This window comes from Gymnoscopelus microlampas (assembly GCF_963454915.1).
Source record: "Gymnoscopelus microlampas genome assembly, chromosome: 22".
Taxonomy (NCBI): Eukaryota; Metazoa; Chordata; class Actinopteri; order Myctophiformes; family Myctophidae; genus Gymnoscopelus; species Gymnoscopelus microlampas.
Genome location: NC_139959.1, coordinates 34306046 through 34326045, shown reverse-complemented (window position 1 = coordinate 34326045; position 20000 = coordinate 34306046). Strand labels below are relative to the sequence as shown.

General features: G+C 42.2%; 1 protein-coding gene across 10 annotated transcripts in view; it reads left to right on the top strand.

Moving 5' to 3' along the window:
• Nucleotides 1-20000, top strand: part of unm_hu7910 (un-named hu7910) — a 65449-nt gene that overhangs the window by 34648 nt on the left and 10801 nt on the right. For 5 of the 10 annotated variants that reach the window (XM_084048016.1, XM_084048012.1, XM_084048013.1 and 2 more), the window contains one exon: nucleotides 1-2382. This exon is cut by the window's left edge and continues 1167 nt beyond it. In XM_084048016.1, coding sequence (XP_083904142.1) covers nucleotides 1-614 — 614 coding nt within the window. In that variant the 3' untranslated portion in view covers nucleotides 615-2382. Of the gene's footprint in view, nucleotides 2383-7318; nucleotides 7370-7696; nucleotides 7799-8087; nucleotides 8130-8529; nucleotides 8575-11711; nucleotides 11742-11834; nucleotides 11868-11974; nucleotides 12011-12359; nucleotides 12408-12515; nucleotides 12600-13950; nucleotides 13993-19793; nucleotides 19880-20000 lie in introns of those variants that run through there. The other 5 variants (XM_084048018.1, XM_084048014.1, XM_084048015.1 and 2 more) reach the window with 4 other exon arrangements.

The following is a 20000-nucleotide window of genomic DNA, read 5'->3' as shown; positions in this document are numbered from 1 at the left end:
AGAGACTAGAGAAGGAGAGACTGGAGAGAGAGCGCGTCACCAGGGAAATAGCTGAGAAGGAGAGACTAGAGAGAGAACGAGCAGAGAAAGAGAGACTGGAAAAGTTGAGACTGGAGAAATTTCAAGCTGCTAAAGAGAGGCTGGTGAAAGAGAGACTAGAGAAGGAAAGACTGGACAGAGAGAGACTCCAGAAGGAGCGACTAGAAAGAGAGAGAGTTGCCTTGAGGGAAAGGGAGAGACTGGAGAGGGAGAGACTAGAGAAGGAGAGACTAGAAAGAGAGAGAGTTGCCAGGCAAAGGGAGAGACTGGAGAGGGAGAGACTGGAGAAGGAGAGACTAGAAAAGGCGACGCTGGACAGAGCGCGATTGGAGAGGGACCGCATCGCCAGGGAAAGAGAGAGAGTGGCCAGGGAGAAGGAAAGGATGGAGAGGGAGAGACTGGAGAAAGAGAGACTGGAGAGAGACCGCGTGGCCAGAGAAAGAGAGAGAGTTGCCAGGGAAAGGGAGAGACTGGAGAGGGAGAAAGCAGAGAGAGCAGCGAAGGGCGAGGGAGAGAACGGAGCAGGGGGGAAGACGCCCGCCGGCGATAAACTCGGAGCGCAGAAGCAGAAATGACGCGGTCGCATGTTGATGATGTCACTTAAATTGTTCTGTTATTGAGCATCAAGGGGGCGACATGCTTCGATCCGACGTGAGAACTTTGTTGGGACAGAGGGTGGGTCATAATTACAAAATTATGTCAATCAGAACTTCGGATGGGCAGTCTCAGAATAGTTTTTTTTTTCTGACGCTCCTGCACCCCTACATGTTCTGACCGTGTGATTGGTCAGAATACCGGTATATTTATTTTAGTTTCCACATTCAGCCCAGGCGTCATTCTGCCGGCAGTGAAAGCAGTGATGGTTTTTTTAAAAATCCCTCTTTACTGCCACATCTGCCAGACGGGGTCTGGCGTTCAGAATTGGGAGGCAATAATTGTCTGTCCGAAAAAAATGTTCTGATGTCGGATGGATTATTTTGAAGCATTTTAGCCCCCTTTCCTGACAACCATGGGTGCATCTGAATTGTCTTTTTTTTTTGCTCAGGAAGTTTCTTAACTCATTGCTTCCTTTCTTGTCTCCTTAAGTATACGGTACATCTGACTATTCTTTAGTATCAAGTAAACCTGACTATTCTTTAGCATAGGATACACCTGACTATTCTGTAGCATAGGATACACCTGACTATTCTGTAGCATAGGGTACACCTGACTATTCTGTAGCATAGGATACACCTGACTATTCTGTAGCATAGGATACACCTGACTATTCTGTAGCATAGGGTACACCTGACTATTCTGTAGCATAGGATACACCTGACTATTCTGTAGCATAGGGTACACCTGACTATTCTGTAGCATAGGGTACACCTGACTATTCTGTAGCATAGGATACACCTGACTATTCTGTAGCATAGGATACACCTGACTATTCTGTAGCATAGGGTACACCTGACTATTCTTTAGCGTAAAGCACACCTGACTATTCTTTAGCATAGGGTACACCTGACTATTATTTAGCGTAAAGCACACCTGACTATTCTTTAGCATAGGGTACACCTGACTATTATTTAGCGTAAAGCACACCTGACTATTCTTTAGCATAGGGTACACCTGACTATTCTTTAGCATATGGTACACCTGACTTCTTTAGCATAGGGTACACCTGACTATTCTTAAGGAAAGGAAAGCTGATTTGACAGCCTGTAATTCCTGTAGTTTTAATATTGCTATATTAACTCATTGGCTGCCATTGACGCAGATCTGCGTTCTTTTGCGCAAAAGCCCGCACGCTGCCATTGACGCAGATCTGCGTTCTTTCCAAAAAAAAATGTTTTCAAAATAAAAGTTTTTTATTTTTATCAATTTTTTTATTTGACCCAAAGACCAAGGAGATATGATTTTCTGAAGATTTAGACTCCCATCCACTTCCTTGTAACTTAAAACTTAAAAATTCTGTATCTCGGCTCCTAAGTACTTTTTTTTCTCATTGAAAAAGTCTGGCAGTCTACTGTAGGGGAAAAAAAAAAAAGATGGCAGCCAATGAGTTAAAACCAGGCACGTGCACAGATAAACTCTAGGTGGTGCGAGAGCGCTTGCCCCTTGCCCTCTGGACCAGAAGTGCCCCTTTGAAAAAAAAACACATCTGCATCAGACAGCATATGGCTATTGAAACAAATACATATGCAATTACGACGTACAAGATGTGCCTGTAATAAATATCACACTACTAGGGCAGTCGGCGGTTCCGCACGCCGCACAAGGTGGCCTTTTTTTTACTTTTTTACTTTTTACTTTACCTGCCCCTCAAAATGTCTGTGCACGCCACTGATTAAAACTACACATTTTGGGAATTTTCTGTAAATCAAACGGTCACACAATGCTGCTTCACAGCACACACATGTCAACGTGTTAAGGTGTTTACAGATCTGTGATTCTTCAGATATCGTGTGCATGGGCTTGTCTATCATTCTGTCATAGGTCTGTTTTGCAATACGGACATTTCTAGTCTTTATTATTTAAACATATTTCACAGAATGTTATATATATATATATATATATATATATATATATATATATATATATATATATATATATATATATGTGTGTGTGTGTGTGTGTGTGTGTATTAGAGCAGTAGATTAGTATGTGTAATGCATATCTTAAATTATTATAACAATCAATCAAACTGTGTGTAACTTAAGAAGAATAAACCTCAGGATTACACCAGTAGGAAACAATAACTTCACACTCTTTCAAAAAGATGTATAATACATATCTTTATTCCATAGTTTTTATGAAAGGACGACTTCACCCATTTCCAACCTATCTTCATATAATTGGTCCTCACTAATACTTCATTATAATTGTTGTCTAGTCGGCCTGTGTCTCATAGGAGGGCTGTGGACAGTTCAGAAACCTGCCTACCAGTGACGTAATCAGTAGGCAGGTTTGGTCATTTCAGACAAGATTTCTAATTTAGTATTTTATGTTTTTATCAATGCGAGAACAATGACTTCTATTATAGCATGCTAACCTTTCAGGACTTAGAAAGCCTGCGGTTTCTATTAGCTTGGATTCCCCATCGTCGATGATGTCACTGGTAGGCAGGTTTCTGAACTGTCCACAGCCCTCTAAGACAGTGGATCTCAACCTTTTCTTTTTTTTTTGGTTTACATTAAAAGTGTCTTAAAAGCCTTAAATTGGCACTTTACTGTCATCTGCCCCCCCCCCCCCCCCCCCCATAAAAATCATATGTGACTCACAGGTTGAGAACCACTGCTCTAAGACACAGGGTGAGTAGACAGAAACACAGTCTGAAGAAGAGCGTTGGCTCCAAACGTCACTGCACTTGGTGGACGCCTACATAAAAAAAAAGTCACTTACAACGTACAGACCTGTCTTTTTGCCTTTTTGATCCTAGCTTGTTTTGGGTTCAGAACCTGCTTTCATAGGGGTTTTGTGTGTATTGTTTGTGCTCGCTAAGTATAAGACAATAGACGAGAACATTTAATTACCTCAGTGTAGGGCTGGACGGGCAAAACCGATATTTAGAACCAATAAGCCATCAATCTTGGTCGTGTCTGTCTTTGGCGTCTGAAAAATCAGGATCAATAAAGGTCTTATCCTATGTAGGTTAAGCCAATAAGCGAGAAGCAGATATGCTTATACGTAGAGAGCACCGAAGTCTGACGTAATTTACACATCCTACCTGGTTCATGTTTTTTTTTCCCATTCTGAATTCCCATAGACTTGTTTAATATCGCGTCAAATAAGAACTGTGTTCCAAAAATAAACGAATGATCCCGGCGGTTTGACTCATATAGATATGAAGCATCAACTGACGGCGAGAAATCGCATTGTGACGCATTGTGAGCTTGATTTACAAAGACATATAAGGTTTTGACCCGACAGCCACGATATGCTATGGGAAAGACATTTCTGCAGCATTTGTACTTATCTGCGGTATCAAAAAAATGTGAAATCTCTACACATAATGATGGGTGGTTCTTAAACTTTTCAGGTAACTTTTAGAGGTATTAAAAAGGTCTTAAAAGTCCTTAAATTGTGACTTTATAAATGTGCAGATAGCCTGTACGCTTCTACTGTATGTTGGTGTGTTAACTGTTCAGTGAGAAAACAATGTTCAGTTTGAGAACCACTGACTAATGGAACTGAATCGTGAATGTTATGAGCTGCTGCCCCCTACTGGCAACAGTGATGGTGACACCTCTTCGTGATAATTTGGTGCAAAACAACATAAACTTAAATAAAATGATTTATTGATGTGTCCTCTCTGTCCAATAAGCTCCTCTGTACTGTCTTTTTAAAATTTTATTTAATTTATATTTATTTCATTCACCTTGTGTCTGTGAGGACCTTGACCATGGAGTAGGACCATGCACAATATTAGGAAAACATGCCATAAGTAATAACATTGTAGAATATTATAATGCGATGACTTGTGATGAGTAAACAAATACTGAAGTTTAATGTTTTAATGTCTTAATAATAAAACTATTTGTTTTTCTCCCTCCTCTAATTTAATTAGAGGAGGGAGAAAAACAAATAGTTTTAATGCCTTCAAACAGCTAGGCTATTTTACAACTTTTTGTGTAAAACACGTTTTGAGTATGATCAGTGATGAAAGAAGTACTCTCATGTTTTACTTAAGTAAAAGTATCAATACTGTAATGTAGAAATACTCTGTTACTAGTAAAATTCCAGTATTCAAAAAGTGCAAAAGTACTGCCATCAAAATATATAAAAATCTTTTGAAAATAGCAGATCTACAAGCTCACAATGTGTCGCATTGTGATTCATTCTGAGCTTGTTGAACGGCTATTTTCAAATGGCCGAAATATAGGGCTGAAGTGGTTACTGTATGTTTTTGGATAATAATCTAAATCTGCAAAGTAACTAAAGCTGTCAAATAATTGTAGAGGAGTAAAACGTACAATATTTGCCTCTGAGATGTAGTGTAGTAGAAGTGTTGAAAATTGGAAATACTGAAGAAAGTAAAAATACCAAAACATTTTACTTAAGTACAGTACTTGAGTGAATGCACTTACTGTCAGTTACTTTCCACCACTGAGTATTATAACTCTTCCTCGTGCAGCAAAGCCAATGGTTGTTCATTTGCCTAAACAAAAAGTTGTGAAATAGCTGTTTAACACATTGAGTGCCATGAACGGGCCGGACCGTTTTTGACACTTATTTGTATACGTGGGGCCCACGTGGGGCGCTAAAACGAAACTTTGGGATCATCCAAGGAGTTTCTGAGAAGGAGAGGCCGGATGTGGATCCATGTCAAAAATCCTTCCGGTCGGCCTTTCCAATGTTAACTCCTTGACTAAAAGCTTAATATCTCCATTTCTTTTTAACGTGGTGGAAGTGAGCCGTTTTCGATCGGCGATCACTCTGCAATGGAGGATCGCGTTAGAAATATTATTGTTCCAGACGTTAGTCGGGACCCTCCGCCGTCTCGCACGCACACTCTGTTTACATGCACTTCCGCATCGGGGCTTCTACAGCACGAAACATATCAACGTAAGTGGATGTAAGAAATGCAGGCACTGAACGTATAATATTTTAATAAACCTCTGGCACCCGATGTGTTAAAAGTCATTAACACTAGTTTTGCATTGCACAGTGGTCTCCCTCCTCTGTTGTATTTTAGCTTCCTTGGGAAGCAGAGGACTCTCCACTCATTAGGTTTGCTGTTAACATAGAACCCAGACAATGGAAAGCCTACTGTATGTATGTATGTATGTATGTATGTACACACACACTGGAAAAAATAAGAAGAATAAATGAATGAATTGTATATTTCCATTGTAGCCTGGCTACAGCTGCTGTTGACAATGAATCTAAACCACCAACTTATACAATGCAGTTTCTCACTGGTCCACTTAAAACACGTTAATCTCATCTAAACAAAAACATCCTTTATACCGTGTTCGTTCATTGAAATGAACGAACACCTGCAAACAAGCTAACATCACGCATTATGACGTCATCACGGCCCACCAGAAGGTATTTTTTGTAGACTAAATCAACAGTAGATTTAGTCGACTAAAATCATAAGATTTTTAGTCAACTAAAACTTGACTAAAACTAAAACATTTCAGATTACTTAAATTTGACTAAAACTAACTGGAATTTCATTTAACCATTAAGACCTGGAACGCATCTGTGTCACTTTAAGATTTATTTGGCTATTGAAAAATAGCAGATATACAAGCTCATAGCGCGGCACCGAGTGCCGCACTATGAGCTTGTCGATCTGCTATTTTTGAAAAATCTTGAACAAAAAAGTTTTCGATTTTTTTCAAAAAACTGTTAGGATGTATCTGTATCTCTTTCTGTCTCTCCTCTGTCTCTCCCTCTCTCGCTCTTCTTTCCCCCGACACGGTCGAGGCAGAAGGCCGCCACCATAGAGCCTAGGGTCTGCCTGACGTTTCTTCCAGTTAAGAGGGAGTTTTTCGTTGCCACTGTCGCAAAATTCAAGGACCCCCAAAATTATATGTATTTGGCCGCCGACCCCCATCTCAAAATATTTTGTTCCAGGGACCCCCAGAAGCAAAGATTTGAGTTAAAAATGTTTTAAATATACATTCACAGATTTGCACACATTTTCACGATTTTTCAAAAATAGCAGATATACAAGCTGCTATGAGCTTGTATATCTGCTATTTTTGAATAGCCAAAGTGTAAAATAATGCTTTTTTAGCTCAAATAAAAAAATGAGACACAGATGCTTTCCCGGTCTTAATGGGTTAAATAGAAAATGGATGTGCGCCTCTTTTGATCCTCATTGCAAACAAGAAAACACCTTTATATAACTAACTAGAAGGATTTAGATTCACTCAGCGACGATAAGAAATCTGATCTGAAAAACGATGTGGAGACATTATCCACCAAAAGAACAGAATTTGAGTTGATTAGTTAACGGCCGATTGCCGTCCCCTGGTTTTATGACGCGAGCATCTTGTGTGTTCAGTGTGTCAGGAGATCATTTTAACTTTGAGCTTTGTTGCGGTTCGTGAAAGTTGCAAACATGCATTTCTGTGATCGGCTAGTAGTAGTTCATCCCATAGTCCAACCTGGAGGGGAACCTGCTGCGTGATTTGAATGAAAAATAACTTGGAAAGATAGTCCACGATTGAGGTCCTGGGTGTGTCGGCGTGAAGCCACAAATATGAGGCTGATTTGACCACTAATGTGCATAGGTTTACATACCTGTGTTGGTATTTCATTGGTTTATCTGTCAACCAAACAGGTCTGAAGGAGAGGCCAGCATCACAGGGAGACTACTCAGGACAGACAACAGGTGAGAACACACACACACACACACACACACACACACACACACACACACACACACACACACACACACACGCCTCATACTGTATGTGCGCGTAATAGATTTGCTATTTAAGAAAAGACAAATGTGACAAATTGGGAATATGTTTGAAACAGTTTAACCCAAATCTTGTATGGAGGTCCCTGGCACACAATCATGTTCAGATGGGGGTTCCGCGGCCAATTGCATATTGATTTGGGGGTCCTTGACATGAAAATGTTTGAGGACCACTAAACCTAGAGCAGTTTTCACTTTATTTGAACCCGTTTGTCTGTCGACGGCTCTACACCAAAGGGATCAATCGGGACGCTCCAGAGGCTCAAACAACCAATGAAAAGACGGTGCAGCCGGAGGCGGAGGGACTAACAGAGGCCACGCCCACTGAGACTGCCACAGGTGTGTGTGTGTGTGTGTGTGTGTGTGTGTGTGTGTGTGTGTGTGTGTGTGTGTTTTTGTCATTTTCCAATTTAAATGTGTTGCCTCTCTACATGCCTGTCTACATGTCTGTATGTCTGTCTTTTTGGTAGTTTGTCTGCATGTCTGTCTGTCTGTCTGTCTGTCTGTCTGTCTGTCTGTCTGTCTGTCTGTCTACATGCCTGTCTGTCTTGTCTGTATACCTGACTGAATGTAGGCCTATACCTGACTGTCTCTCTACTGCCTGTCTGTCTGTCTGTCTGTCTGTCAGATCCAGTCTATGGATCTGAGGATATAGAGTCTGCAATCCAAGGTTCGTCTGATCTTGGAAAGCATGTTAGCACGTTAGCACGTTAGCATGTTGGCATGTCAAGTTCAATACATACTCCTTCCAACGTCGGTTCAGACAGGCTCTCTAAATACTAGTTGGGAGAGGACATCTGGAGATGCAACGAGTTCTGAGAATGATGCATGCTTTAGCATGATGCATGATGACTCCGCCTCTCTGTTCATCTGACTATCTGTCTGTCTGCTTGTCTACCTTTCAACTAATACTTGATTTGATTTATTCCTCTGTGTGTGTGTGTGTGTGTGTGTGTGTGTGTGTGTGTGTGTGTGTGTGTGTGTGTGTGTGTGTGTGTGTGTGTGTGTGTGTGTGTGTGTGTGTGTGTGTGTGTGTGTGTGTGTGTGTGTGTGTGTGTGTGTGTGTCCAGCTGCTGTGTCTCTTCCCTTGCCTGTAGAAGACAACTTTGTCCCAGGTGAGACAGACGGACAAATGAATGAAATTACGTACTTAACAAGTCATTTAACAATTATAAATACAAAAGTTTAACATATAACAATAACACTCATTCATCGACTCATTCATTCATTCATTCAGCCATTGCATTCAATGCTTCATCCGTGGATAACGTACAGTGGTTAGCACTTGATAATGGCAGTGGTGGTGCCCCTCTGGTGCCTCTGTGGTGCCACCTATTTTTGTGGTACCGCTTTTTTCTATGTGGTGCCACTAGATGGCGGTAGAGAGCAACTAATGCCCAGACATAGGCATGATGTGTCTATTTGAGACAGGGCTGCTTTCAGTCAACAGATAAAAGCTGCAATTGAAGCTGAACTTGTTGAGAAGTGAAACAAATAATTGTATGGGTTATATTATCAAGATGTATTTTGGTAAATTGCACTCAGTGGGCTACTAAATATAACCCTCAGGAATGAAAGGGTGAATGCATTTCAAAGTGATTGTTATTTTTGTTTTTGTAAACATAGAAAATAATGCAGTCCTTAGGATGAATTCAAAAGCAATTGTTTCTTTAAACACAACTGTGTTTCATGGTGGAAGAAGTACACAGACATTTTACTTAAGTAAAAGTAGCAATACCACAATATAAAAATACTCTATTACAACTAAGAGGCCTGTGTTCAAAATGTTACTTAGCCTAAGTAGCCTAACTAGTAACTAAAGTTTTCAAATAATTGTAGTGGAGTAAAAGTACAATATTTCCCTCTGCAGATGTAGTGGAGTAGAAGTAAAAGTACAGTAATACTCCAGTAAAGTAAAAAACACCTCAACATTATTCATTAATTTCTAGGCACCCCAACCTGGAATCAAACCCTGCTCTGCAAATTGAAAGGCCAACCTCTACTCCACTACACTACTGGTACAGTGATAAGTCCATGGGGGCAGGACGTGTGTCGTTCTCTATGTTCTGTGCACTAGGCCCTACTCCTTGGAAAGTCAGAGATAAAAAGCTTGCAGCTCCCAAAGCTGCTACTGTCTGAGAGCAGTAACTAGTAACTATAGTAGTCAACTAAAAGCATTATAAACTACTGTCCGGCACAATTATATTGTTTTAGAATGTGAAACAGAGTTAAATGAACACAGGAGAGTATAATGTACTAACGAACTAAGGACCCCAATTTAAACAAGCCATATGGCTTTCTTATTCCTATTTAGCAGCCAGCTTCCTATTTAGTCGACCTTGGATTTGAACTGTACTTTCATGTGCTTTTTGTCTGCAAACTTCTAAATAAAGTATTCAATCAATCAAAAAACTTTTCATGGTTGGAAAAACAGAGAGAGAATGAGAGTTTTCATCTGAAGAATTGCTGGGATCCACAGAAAATCTCTGCTATCAGTCTGTCTGTCAACGACATGCAAATTAACTGGTTTAGCACCTTGGCCAGGGTCTTTTGTTGGTCTCTAGCCACACTTCATTGTCATCACAATGGACTTAGAGCCCAGGTGTTGTGCCCTCCCCCCACACACACACACACAAGCACACTTTTTCAATTGCAGTTTGTTTTCATTTGATTTTAAGTGGATTTGCTAGTTTCGTTTTTAGTTTGTGAAAAGGCTTAGTTTTAGTTGAGTTTTTAAATTAGTTTCAGTGTTAATTTTAGTTGTATTCTTGTAAGGGTAGTCAGGGGCAATATTCAACAAGCTCAGAATAGTGAAAATGGCAGATCTACAAGCTCACAACACGTTGCATTGCTACAACTGCTGTTGTCATCGGCTGTGTGGAGACAGAAATTAAAACTGATTTTTTTGCTTAATCATTCTGAATCAGCTTTGCTTAATCATTCATCAAAAGTTATGAAAGCTCTAATGAAGGAACGGGACTCAACTGGTGACGTTGACAGAGATGCATCAGAAAGATTCATCAGACTTACAAACATCCCATCAGAGAGAATTTGATGCATTTGGGGTTGACCTTAAAAATGCAGTCGATGACCAGTTAGTACTGAAGACAGAGAGAAAAACTCTAAAAATGTAATGAAAACAAAGTGCAATTGAAAACATGTAGTCAAACAAAAATACAAATGTGTGCGTGTGTGAGGATAAAATCTCTGTTGATTTATCTCTGAGAGGGTAGCCTAAAAATGTATGTATCCACTAGTAAAGTTACTCTGGTTTGGTAACAAAATGTAAAGTGCGTTATAAATAAAATCCATTATTATTATTATTACTCTCAGAAAGTAGCAGCTTTGGGAGCTGCAAGCTTTTTATCTGACTTTCCAAGGAGTAGTGCACAGAACATAGAGAACGACTCACGTCCTGACCCCACAGACTTATCACTGTACCAGTAGTGTAGTGGAGTAGAGAGTGGTCTGACAAGTTACAGAGCAGGGTTTGATTCCAGGTTAGGGCGCCTAGAACTTACATGTGCATAATGTTGAGGTGTTTTTTTTACTTTACTGGAGTATTACTGTACTTTTACTTCTACTCCACTACATCTGCAGAAGCAAATATTGTACTTTCACTCCACTACAATTATTTGAAAGCTTTAGTTACTTTGCAGATATAAATTGTTATATAATAAAACATACATATTAACCACTTTAGCCCTATTTTATGCCACAGCCATTTGAAAATAGCCGATCTACAAGCTAGATCGGCTACTTTCAAACATTGTAGAACTTTAGCTTTTGGTAAGTATATTTAAAAATAAGTAAAAATAGAGTATTTTTATATTGTGGTATTGCTACTTTTACTTAAGTAAAATGTCTGTGCACTTCTTCCACCATGAAACACAGTTGTGTTTAAAGAAATAATTGCTTTTCAATTCATCCTAAGGACTCATTCCCTTATTTTCTATGTTTACAAAAAATAAAAATAACATTCACTTTTAAATGCATTCACCCTTCCCCTGTTGCTAATAATGTACTGTAAAGTTCATGGACTCACATGTGCCACATGGTGGCCGTTCAGCCACACTACACCTTAAAAAAAGGTGTCAAATGTGGCACCACCAAGTAGTAGTGGTGCCTCTGTGGCACCACAGAGGCACTCAGATGGTATTACTGCCATTCTCAAGTGCTAACCACTGTACGTGTGCGTGTGCATGTGTGTCTGCGTGTGTGTGTGTGTGTGTGTGTTGTATCCCTGTTGCAGATGACCCACGAGACAGCGCACATCCTTATGGTAGGTACCTGTCTGTATGTCTGTCTGTCTGTCTGTCTGTCTGTCATATATAAATACAGTAATAAAGCACAGTATTAATATTGTGTGTTTCAGAGGAGCAGACAAACAGTATTGACACCACAGGAGGTAATATAATTGTACTACTAATAATAATGATTATTGTTTATTAGAATGTCTTAAATACAGCTGTTTGTAGATAAGATATGTGATTTAATTTAAGACGATGGTTTCAGTTTTAGTTGAAGATCCACCGACACCAGAGACAATAGGTGAGGCACGCACACACGCCACACACATACACGGTTTAGCATTGTTTTATAGCATGGTTCATAGTGGTTTTATTCATTGCTGGTTCATATTGGTGTTTTATTACACGTCTATTACATGTCTGCATCCAGGGCAGTGTTAATTCCGTCGACTAAAAAAAGTAAAAGTTTGCATTTCACTACAGCACACATTATCGTGTATTTATGTTTCTCATGTATATGAGAAAGACTTACTTACAATTTACTAATGTAGTGGATTAGCATGGTTCACAGGGGTTTAGCATGGTTTAGCATGGCACAGAGGTGATATAAGGTGATTAAACTGGTTCTTCTGTGTTGTATCGTTGTCCAGAGGAGTCGCCACAACACCTGACCAGCTCCAAAGTCACACAGCAAACTGGTGTGTACCTTATATCTACTGCATTTATACTGTAATTCTGTGAATTGTTTAGAAGCAGCTAGTGAAATTAATTTAGTACATTAATTATCTCCTCTCCTTCCTAAACAGACTCCTTAGTAGAGCCAGTAGACGGTTCTCACATTCAGTCTACTGTAGCGGAGCCCTCAACAGATCCTGGAGCTGAAGTAGAGGGTGAGAACACACACACACACACACACACACACACACACACACACACACACACACACACACACACACACACATATTACTATACTTCAACACTTCATGACATTTCATGAATGCCATTTTAAATAAATGTTGTCTAAATGTTGTCTACAAACTCACAACGGGGTCGGGCTGCGACGCGTCGTGAGCTTGTAGATCGGCTATTTTTCGGTGCACGAGCGCGTAACGAAAAGCAAATCAGGCATAACTCTATCTCTAATCCCTAATCCTAATTTATAAAAGTGTAATCCTAAACTTAATCTCAACCTTAATCTTTTTCTTATTGTAAACGTGTCCCTAAACATATTTTTTAACCATAAAACAGACATTTCTCTTGTGATGGTCCTCACAATGACTATTTCTCATGTTCTACTATACTTCTGAGGACATTTGGCCCTCACAACAACACACACACTGTGGGGAGGGGGCTAAACCCTGCTGTAATAATGTTAGGTTGTAAATGGATCCTGCAGCTCAGCCAAACTTTATTGTCTCATTTTGTTTTAGACCAGTGGTTGTCAAAGTGGGTTTCAGGGACCCCCAGGGGGTCCCCAGTTGAATTAGTTAATATAGCATGAACCCCTATCAACACTAATTATTTTGTGGGGGTCCCTGGCATAACATTTTTTGTTCAGATCAGATGGGTTCTCAGCCAAATACTGAGGGGGGTCCTTAACAACAAAGTTTGAAAACTAAGTTAGGAAGCCAACCCAAATAAGCAACTACTAAAAAAAACTACGAAAAATACTGAAAACTACAAGCTGTGTGTGTGTGTGTGTGTGTGTGTGTGTGTGTGTGTGTGTGTGTGTGTGTGTGTGTGTGTGTGTGTGTGTGTGTGTGTGTGTGTGTGTGTGTGTGTGTGTGTGTGTGTGTGTGTGTGTGTGTGTGTGTGTGTGTGTGCGTGCGTGCGTGCGTGCGTGCGTGCGTGCGTGCGCGTGTTCGTGCGGTGACTTTGACACAACCTTGGTCTTACATGGAGACAGTCTGCAGCTAAAATTAAACCACACTGTACTTAACAGCTGCACACACACACACATACACACACACACACACACACACACACACACACACACACACACACACACACACACTACAGTTAGTACCGTCATAGTTTATCACTGACTAATAATAAACAGTGTAATACTATAAAATGTATTACAGCGGAGTGGAGGATGCTAGAATAATTCCTCTCCTCTCCTCTCCTCTCCTCTCCTCTCCTCTCCTCTCCTCTCCTCTCCTCTCCTCTCCTCTCCTCTCATTCCTTCTCCTCTCCTCTCCTCTCCTCTCCTCTCCTCTCCTCTCCTCTCCTCGCATGTAGGAGTCGCAGAGAGTCAAGCAGAGGAGAAAATCAAAGAGAAAGGTTGGTGATATCTCCTCTGTAGTAATAATCTATTCTATAAATATGCTGTGTGTGTGTGTGTGTGTGTGTGTGTGTGTGTGTGTGTGTGTGTGTGTGTGTGTGTGTGTGTGTGTGTGTGTGTGTGTGTGTGTGTGTCTCTGTTTGTGTCTGATATAACCCAGAGGTGTGCCGAACGGCAATTCGGACAGACCAACGGTTTCCGAGAACCACAACATCACGAATGGCTGTTATCTGTCAGCCTGCGGTTCTGAGAACGTCGGCTTCAGGGATTGGCGGAGCGCCACGTCACGGTTGTGCCGCTAAGACAGTATAAGTCCCCGATTGGCTAAGCCGAGTTACAGACCTGCAAGGGTCCATTTAGAACCCCTACGGAAATGGTTAAAGAGAGAATAATAATAATAATAATGGATTTTATTTATAACGCACTTTACATTTACAAGAAATCTCAAAGTGCTACAGAAGGCAATTGCAAAAAAAACAAAGACATCACACCAATAAAAGAAAACAACAATTAGGAGACTAGAGTAAAACTATTAAAACATGTGGCAAAAAGCCTAGAGGTAAGACCAGCTAAGGAAAAGCTTTTCTAAAAAGGTAAGTCTTTAGTCCTCTCTTGAAGGAATCAAGTGACTGTGGAGCTCTCAGGTGGACAGGGAGTGCGTTCCACAGTTCAGGAGCGGCCGAGCAGAAAGCCCGGTCGCCCATGGTGCGAAGGTTTGCCTTGTGGGTTTGGAGGACGTATGTGTTTGCAGAGCGGGTGTTGCGGGTTGAGGGTTTTAGAGGGACTAATTCCTTGAGGTAGGAAGGAGCGTTTCCGTGGATGCACTGATGTGTCAGCAGGGATACCTTGTATTGGGTTCTGAAGGCGACGGGGAGCCAGTGGAGTGAACGGAGGATGGGTGTGATGTGTTCATGTTTACGCACTCTCATCAGGATCCTAGCCGCGCTGTTTTGTATATACTGGAGCCTTTGGAGGCTCTTGCTAGGGATCCCGATGAGAAGTGCGTTACAGTAGTCCAACCTGGAGGAGACGAAGGCGTGGACAAGTTTCTCTGAGTCAGCTAGTGTGAGTGTGGGGCGGAGTTTTGAAATGTTTCGGAGGTGGAAGAATGATGTTTTGCAGATGTGTTTGATGTGGGATTCAAAGTTCAGATGGGGGTCCATTTTTACTCCCAGGTTAGTGACCACTGGTGAGAGGGGAAGGTCCTGTCCGGAGAAGCTGATGCTGGTTATGGAGGATGTTTTTATTTGGTGTGGGGTGCCTATCAGGATTATTTCAGTTTTTGAACTGTTTAACTGCAAAAAGTTGTTTTTCATCCACTCCTTTATCTCCTCCAGGCAGGTTGTGAGAGTGGATAAGGGCGGTGATGGAGGTGGAGATGATGATGATGATGACGGATCGGCAGAGTGGTTGGTTTTTATGTACAGTTGCGTGTCATCAGCATAGCAGTGGAAGGATATTCCATGCCTGCTGATGACACGGCCAAGGGGTAGCAGGTACAGAGTGAACAGGGTGGGACCGAGGACAGATCCCTGGGGGACGCCACAGGTGACAGGCTGGGTGCGGGATTTTGAACCTCCCAGGGAGACGTATTCTGTCCTGTCTGTAAGGTAGGATTTGAACCAGTCTAGTGCTGTATTGCTGAGTCCGATTGTGGAGTGAAGGTGGTTGATGAGAATGGTGTGGTCGACAGTGTCAAAAGCCGCTGTAAGGTCCAGGAGGATGAGCAGGGAGGGGGAGCCTTTATCAGCTGCCATGAGGAGGTCATTTGTGACCCTGACCAGGGCGGTTTCGGTGCTGTGGGCGGAACGAAAACCGGATTGAAATTTTTCACAGAGGTTGTTGAGGTTGAGGTGGTTTTCCAGCTGTGCGGACACTACTTTTTCTAGCACTTTGGAGAGGAATGGGAGGTTTGATATGGGCCTGTAGCTTGCGAGGGTATCTGGGTCTAGGGAGGGTTTCTTGAGGAGCGGTGTGAGAATGGCAGTTTTTAAAGCAGAAGGAATGTGGCCGGTCCGGAGAGACAGGTTGATGATTTTAGTGATGAGGGGACTTATTGCACCGATGTTGGATTTGACTAGGGTGGTGGGAAGGGGGTCCAGGGCACAGGTAGAGGGCTTCATCCTCCTAACTATGTCCTCGACCTCTTGCTGTGTGGTGTTTGTGAAGCAGGAGAGCGGGTGGGAGATCCCAGACTGTGGGATGACAGTTGGGACAGGTGGAGTGACGGGGCCAGAGAGGAGAGAGCGGATGTTATCTACCTTAGTTTTGAAGAAGTTAAGGTAGGTGTTACACTGTTCCTCTGTGGTATCACTGTGTTTGGGGGTTTGTGGTTTCAGGAAATGGTTTATGGTGGTGAAAAGTGTCTTTGAGTTGCCAGGGCTATTGTTGATGATGTTGGAGTAGAATTGTGACTGTGCCTCCCTGAGGGACCTTGAGTATGCCTTCTGGTGCTCTCTGAATGCCAGTCTATGGACGGTTAGTCCAGTGGCCTTGAGTCGCCGCTCGAGGACACGCCCGGCTGCCTTCATTTTCCTCAGCTCGCAGGTGAACCAGGGGGCTGAGCGTGAAAAAATGACAGTTCGTGTTTTGACAGGGGCGTGCAGGTCGAGGAGGTTTTGCAGTTTGGTGTTATAGAAAGCTACCGCTTCACCGGCTGATGGGAGAGTTGCAGAGGAGAGATGCTCGAGGTCAGAGGTCAGAGTGTCTTGGTTGATGTTATTGAAATTTCTGAAAGTGATTTGGCGTTTGGGCTTGGCATGGGAGGGGGGGAAGGGCAGCTCCATGGAGATGACCATGTGGTCAGACACACCTAGAGTGTATGCTGTCAGATTACTGATGGGGGCGGAGACAGTGATGACCAGGTCGAGCGTATGTCCCTTATTGTGTGTGGGGGTATTGACATGTTGAGTGAGATTTAGACAGTCCATTAATTGTAAGAAATCAGATGCAAAGTGACAGGATGGGTTGTCTACGTGAATATTTATGTCGCCCAGAATTATGATGTTGGCAGAGGTTGTGCAAAGAGTGGTCAGAAGGTCGTGGATTTCTGAGATAAATTTTGAGTTATGTTTGGGTGGCCGGTATATGAGGAGCAGAGTCATAGAAAAGGGGGGTTTGCATTTGAATGCACAGCACTCAAATGTGGACTGTAATGGCAAGGGGACTGGGGACAGTTCCAGATGTTTTTTGTGGAGGATGGCTAAGCCACCACCACGACCAGTGCTGCGGGCCTTCTCTTGATAATTATAACCCGGTGGACAAGCACTGTTTAAATTTGAGAACTCCCCTGGTTTGTGCCAGGTTTCAGTGAGGCACATAAAATCCAGTCCCTTGTCCAGAATGTGTTTGTGTATCAGGGCTCCTTTATCTGTGAGGGATTGTACATTGAGAAGTTCTATTTTGAGAGTTGGTGAGGGAATAAATCTCTGGAGAGGCTGGAGAAGCCTGAAATCCACTCCACGTATTTTCTGCAGCCTGGAGAGTGGAGACCTCACGGTGTCATTGAAGTCCATTCCAGGATTTCCGTGCAGCTTGTAGTGACGTAGCAGTCCAGCGGTGTTTCCAGCGCTTCTACAAGGTCCCATGTCAGCAGCGCTCTGATGACGTAATTGGAGTGCGACGGAGCGTACAGTGGAGCAGATGGTTGGAATAGCATGACCGGACTGGGAGTAAACAAACTGTCGGCGGGAGGATCTGTGTGTGTATCGTGGTCGGCGAAAAAGTCCAAGTTGTTTAATAACAGAAATGCATGCTGGAATGGTGTTGATGTTACATTCCAGCAGTTTGGTGATGGTATACTTCAGCATGATGCCGGTCGGAGAGACAAGTTTGTCTGGAATTAGCCGTTAGCCAGTAGGTAATCCAAGGTGCCGGTGGAGCCAGGTGACGGGGACGAAGCACTGAGACAGTCGGGTTGACTGCAGCACCAGTCGCCCGTTGGCTGGGTGGCTGTTTGGTGGCAGGCTGTGAGGCAGCGGTCCCAGGCAACGATGGCCTAACCGCACCGGGGACAGCTGTTGGGCTGCCCGGGTGGATACCTCACAGCAACGGGTGATCCAGGAAGGGCATGCAGCGCTGGGGCGGCCGCACGTTGGAGTTTGAAGGGCGGCGAGCCAGCTATGGAGGAAGCGGTCCCAGGCAACGATGGCCTAACCGCGCCGGGGACAGCTGTTGGGCTGCCCGGGCAAGGCCTCACTGCAGCGGTGGAGAAGACGGAGGGACCCGCTGCTGACCGTGGTTGGAGATGGTCAGATGGACGGTAGCAGGTAGGCAAAACAGCCGTTTGGGTCGTTACGATCCGTGCAAACAAACAACAGCAAAACAACAAGGCTTTCTTGATAGCACACACTTAAAAACACTTAAAATCACTAAAACACTATAATAATAAAACACTAAAACACTAAATCACTAGAGTAAATGAGCGACGGAGAAGCGGCGACCAGTCAGCGCCAGCGTCCTCTCACGTCCTCTCACGTCCTCTCAACCGTCATTCAAATCCTAAAGCATCCCAACCCATAGTCAGTGGTGTAAAGTAACTAAGTACATTTACTCAAGTACTGTACTTAAGTAAAATGTTGAGGTACTTTTACTTTACTGGAGTATTTCCAATTATCAGTACTTTTAATTCTACTCCACTACATCTCGGAGGCAACTATTGTACTTTTACTCCACTACAATTATTTGAAAACCTTAGTTACTAGTTACTTTTCAGATATAAATTATTACATTATGAAACATACATTAACCACTTTAGCCTTATTTTATACCTAGGCTATTTGAAAATAGCAGATCTACAAGCTCACAACGCGTCACATCACGACACGTTGTGAGCTTGTAGATCTGCTATTTTCAAACATTTTATTGCTTTTACTTTTGGTACTTTAAGTACATTTTGATACCAATACTTTTGTACTTTTACTCAAGTACATTTTGAATTCTGGACTTTTACTTGTAACAGAGTACTTCCACATTGCAGTATTGATACTTTTACTTAAGTAAAACATTTGAGTACTTTTTCCACTTCTGCCCATAGTTTCTATGTGACTGGAGTGATCTCCTCCCTGCCAGTAAACCCAGCGCTCTGTCTTAGAAAATAGCCGATCTACAAGCATGGCGGCCTGGTCTGATCGTCTATATGTCTGGTCTGAGCTTTAGTTGATCGTCTGTTTCCGGCGAGCGATACCGTCACATTAACGTGCCGTGTTACCACGGTGATGTGTGTGTTGTTGTCGTCTGAACTCAAAAGTTCAAAAGTTTAATTATTAGATATTACTGTCATATACTCGAATGTGTATGAATGTAAAGGATTATTTTTTAAAGTAAATTAATTTATACCACCACTCGGGAACGATGCAAGTTAGAAATGCATGCCCCACCCAGTTAAGCAATGTTTTATTTATGAGATAAAGAGAATTTAGCAAATATTTGTATGTTTTGTTCTTGTGTTGAAGATTTCTAAAAACAATTCAGGGTGGAGTTTAGGTTAGGATCAAGCATTGAGAGGTCAGGTTTAGGGCTTGTGGGTCCGAAATCTACAAGTTCACAAGCATTTCTTTTTTTTTCTAACCATTTATTTTTTAACTGTACCAAAACCGAACCCAAACCGTGACGCAGAAACTGAGAAAGGAACCAATTCGTTCCATCACTAAGGATCGCTTATATCTGTCAATCACATGTGGATGTTAATTTGCAAAAAAAACTCAACTGTCTCTTGCTCTCGCTCTCACACTCTCTCTCTCTCTCTCTCTCTCTCTCTCTCTCTCTCTCTCTCTCTCTCTCTCTCTCTCTCTCTCTCTAGCTAAGAAAAAGAAGCCCAAACTCTTCAATAAGTTGGATAAAACAATCAAAGTGGAGATTGATGCAGCCGAGAAACTCCGTAAAAAGGTACACACACACACACACACACACACTGTTCCATAGTGTATATAATAATGTTTTTCAGGGTGATACAGTAGACTGCAGTGTTTCGTAGTATTTTATAATGTATATCATAATGTATATATTC